The 3,735-nt window shown below is 51.6% G+C and overlaps 1 protein-coding gene across 1 annotated transcript; it reads right to left on the reverse strand.

Moving 5' to 3' along the window:
* Window positions 1–1,320: 1,320 nt before the first annotated feature.
* Window positions 1,321–3,412, reverse strand: LOC113940587. Its single transcript, XM_027631744.1, has 2 exons — window positions 3,333–3,412; window positions 1,321–2,621 (listed from the first exon to the last, which is right to left on the reverse strand). Exon 2 carries the CDS (start codon window positions 2,563–2,565, stop codon window positions 1,321–1,323), a length of 1,245 nt encoding a protein of 414 aa, XP_027487545.1. The 5' UTR covers window positions 2,566–2,621; window positions 3,333–3,412.
* Between the last annotated feature and the right edge of the window lie 323 nt (window positions 3,413–3,735).

Consider the following 3,735-nt stretch of genomic DNA (forward strand, 5'->3'; position numbering starts at 1 on the left):
ACCTAAGACGCCAGCAGAGAAAGCTCTTGCTGCCCATGGAATGCCCAGACTGGCCTACCAACTGCACCAGAAAGCCAAACCTTGCAGCCTTTCTTTGCTGGGGATAAGGGCTGTTATATCCAGAATTTCTTATAATCAAAAATACAACAGATACGGGGGGTTTTTTAAAATCTATTTTTAATAAATTATTTTTTTTCCATTATATATAAAAATGAGAAACTTTACAGTTTTCAGCATTTTGCACAGACATCCTTCATGAATTTTCAGACACTTTGGGGCTGTAACATCACTTTTTAGGAGGGACCCCGCATGACCCTCCCTCGTCCCCCAAACACCTGCTCCCCCACCACCTCATTTCTCTCCCAGTGACATTTCCTCACCCCCAGAGAAGGCACAAAACTAGTACAACTGTCCTGTCCAGCAGCTCATTTACATGTGGACATCCCCTCCAAAAAGGGGGGATAATCAAGGGAGGACAGGTCCCCAAGGGATTGGAGTCCCCTCGCTTCTGTCCCACAGGCTGATGGACACCCCACGGCACAGGGAGTGTCCCCAAGGATGGTGCCTTTTCTCCTGCTCAGGCTCCACTGCGCCATGTTCCCTCTTCATTCCTGCACTCTATCCAGCGTCAGCAGACGCAGGAGTCAGGTCTGGAAAATGTCCCCTATGCCAGCCAAAACCAAACCAGTGGAAGCACTCACAGCTCTTCAGGAAGAAGCTGGTTTATTTAACACAGATGCTCTGCAGAAGTATCCAAGCTGCAAACAGAAACCTTGTGGAGGGCACCTGTGGTGAAGAGGAGAAATTTCTTATTTGGAAACAGCAGCTACGAAGGACACTAGCCAAGGCAACAGCAGACCAGAACATGCTGTGAAGTGTTACATTGTGACCATATCAGAATAGAGACTATTAACCGAACAAGACTATTAGAAACTGTTAATGCATGCACTGAATTTATTGTACCCCTGTTTTTACCGTGTTTTATAGCATTTTTTCCCTCATGTTTATCCGCTATTTTCTCATTGGCTAAGATTTGCTGCAATGCAGATGTTTCCCTTATTGGTCCTTGTTAGTCCCATGTTCCCTCCTTCCTTCCCTGATTGTTTACAACCTCTGTCAGTCCCATGCTCCTCTCCTCTTTCTAGAGCCTTCCCTACCTACCCTATAAATAGAGTGAACCACCCTTAATAAAGGGCAATAGCTGCTTGAAGCTATTATTATGCTTGAACCCCTTCAGTTGTCATGTGATCTTTTCCCCTGTGCTAGTCAAAACCAGATCAGTGGAAGCACTCACAGCTCTTCGGGAAGAAGCTGGTTTATTTAACACAGATGCTCTGCAGAAGTATCCAAACTGCAAACAGAAACCTCATCCTGGTCTTCAACATCTGGCTGGGGAGAGCTCCCTGGAGACGGGGGATCTGCAACTTCCTCTGCCACTGGAGGATTTTCTCCTGCACTGAGGGCGCTCTTCTGTGCTTCTCCAACACAGGGGTTGTTCCCAGTTGGCACTGCCACAGCATCCCAGGAGTCAAGGGGTGGACACTGGTGGCTGCAGGACTCTTCCTGCTGTGCTGCTTGCTCCTGGGAACACATCACTGGAATGGGCTGGGCTCCCATTTTTACATCCAGGCTTTCCTTGGCCATATGCACCTTCAGGGATGAGTGAGTTCTGATGATATCTGCAGCTTCGAGGGAGCAGGGAGAGTGGTGCATGGGGGCTACTCCATCTGGAGTCTGGCAGTTCTCACTGAAGCTCTTGTAGGGATGAAGACTCTGGGAAGAAGTGAGGCTCTCAGAGGACTGGAAGCTTGTGGAACTAATGGAAGCTCTTGAAAGGTGCATGCTCTCAGGGGAACGGAGGCCTGTGGAAGGAATGCAGGCTCTTGGAAGGTGGAGGCTCTCAGAGGAATGGAGGCTCTTGGAAGGAATGGAGGCTTTCAGAGGGATGAGGGCTCTCCTATGGCATGGTCTTCTTGTAAGGATGGAGTATCTCTTACAGAATCGAGTTCTTGGCAGGAATGAGGATATTGAAAAGACGGAGGCTTGCCGACGGATGAGGGCTCTTGGAAGGACAGAGGTTCTCCATGGTAGCTGGCTCTTGGAGGAATGGGGGCTCTTGGGGGAGCTGGACGAGCTGCAGCAGGGCAGGTGGCCTCGCTCCACCAGCTCCTCCAGGTTCTCCCACAACACCTGCCACATCTCAGAATCCAGTGGGAAAGACATCCCATTCCCAACCCACACCAACATGACCAAATCCTGCAGCTCCTGGGCCACTGCCATGCAGGGGATGCAGCTGGGGCCACAGCCACAGGGGATGTACTCAGGGCTCACAGGAGCATCTGGACGCTGGGGAGCGGTTGCCTGAGCTGTGGAGGAACTGGGAGCCTCCAGTGGAGCTACTTGGCTGCTCGGAGAGCCCCTGGCCTGGCTCCCTGGGTTCTTCGGTGTCCCCAGCACCCGCTGTTGCCAGTGGCCGATGGCCAGCCAGACAGCTGCAGTGGCCAGCAGCAGGACAAACAAGGAGAGAAGGATGGTGCCATCGCTCATGGCTCCAACACGGCCCATCAGGACCGCAATGGGAGCCGGGGGGTGGTGGCACTTCTTGTGTAGTGATGTCAGTCCTGTGGGAGAGGACACCTGTGTCATAACATGGCCCTGCCTCACCCCAGTGCTCACCGGGGCTTCATGGGGGAGAAAGGGGCTCCCTGTGGGCACTCGAGGCCCCTCTGGAACAGACTGGATGGAACATTCTCGGCCAAGTAGGACACAGTCATGAGGAGGAGAAGGAGGATATTCTCACCACCTCGCTGGCAGAGCATGGGACATGGCTTGTCCCATGGGACACTGAAGAGTCCTTGAGGAGGGCAAGTGCTGCTCAGCAACAACCAAACCATCCAGTTGTTATCCTATCCTGAATCCAAACCCAGTGCTGTGCCAGCTACTATGAAGAAAGGAACTCTATCGCACCAAAAAGCAATACAGCAGCCAGTTCTCAACCCAGCACACCCTGTACCTGCTCATCTCAAAGCTGGATGCCTTCTCCGAAAGGATTCTGTGAGGGATGTGATCAAAACTCCAACTAAAATCCCAAAAAAGAACATGCACTGCCTTCCCATAACACATAAGCCAGGTGACCTTATGGCAGTGGGATTTTTTCTTTCCAGCTGCTTTCCCAGAGATTCATCTTGCTCCATCACCTCCTGAAGGGCCAATTGCAGCAATGGATTCATTTCCCTCTCCCTCCAAACTGCTTCCCATCTAACAGATCCCTATGAGCATTCCTTTTCTGGTTGTTCCTACAAAGCCTTCACTAAATCTTGCAAAGACCTCACCATTCCAACCTCAGATTTTGCAGTAGCCAGCACCTCCATTTGTGCTGCCATGAGGACCAGGATGGGGTTTCTGACATCACATAGGTGTCCCCACCCACAGGACTGTAACATCACAGAGGTGTTCCCATACACAGGTGGAACCAATTGTGGGTGGAACTGCAGGAGCTGGTGAAGCGAGGCCACCTGTCCTGCCACAGCTTGTCCAGTTCCTCCAGCTCCTCTGGGAGCCTCCATCCCTCTGAGAGGCTGCTCCCACCAAGAGTCCTCATCCCTTGGAGAGCCTCTGCCCTTCCAAGGAAATCATTCCATCAGAGATCCTCCATCCAGCCAAGAATCTCCTTCTGTTGGAGATCCTCCTTCTTTCTGAGAGCTTCCTTTCCCCCTAAAAGCCTGCATCTTTCCA

This window comes from Corapipo altera, unplaced genomic scaffold (genome assembly GCF_003945725.1).
Source record: "Corapipo altera isolate COAL_440 unplaced genomic scaffold, ASM394572v1 114701, whole genome shotgun sequence".
Classification (NCBI taxonomy): domain Eukaryota; kingdom Metazoa; phylum Chordata; class Aves; order Passeriformes; family Pipridae; genus Corapipo; species Corapipo altera.

Coding starts and splice junctions, on each gene's coding strand:
- LOC113940587 (XM_027631744.1), bottom strand. CDS start 2,565: ATGGGCCGTGTTGGAGCCATGAGCGATGGCACCATCCTTCTCTCCTTG.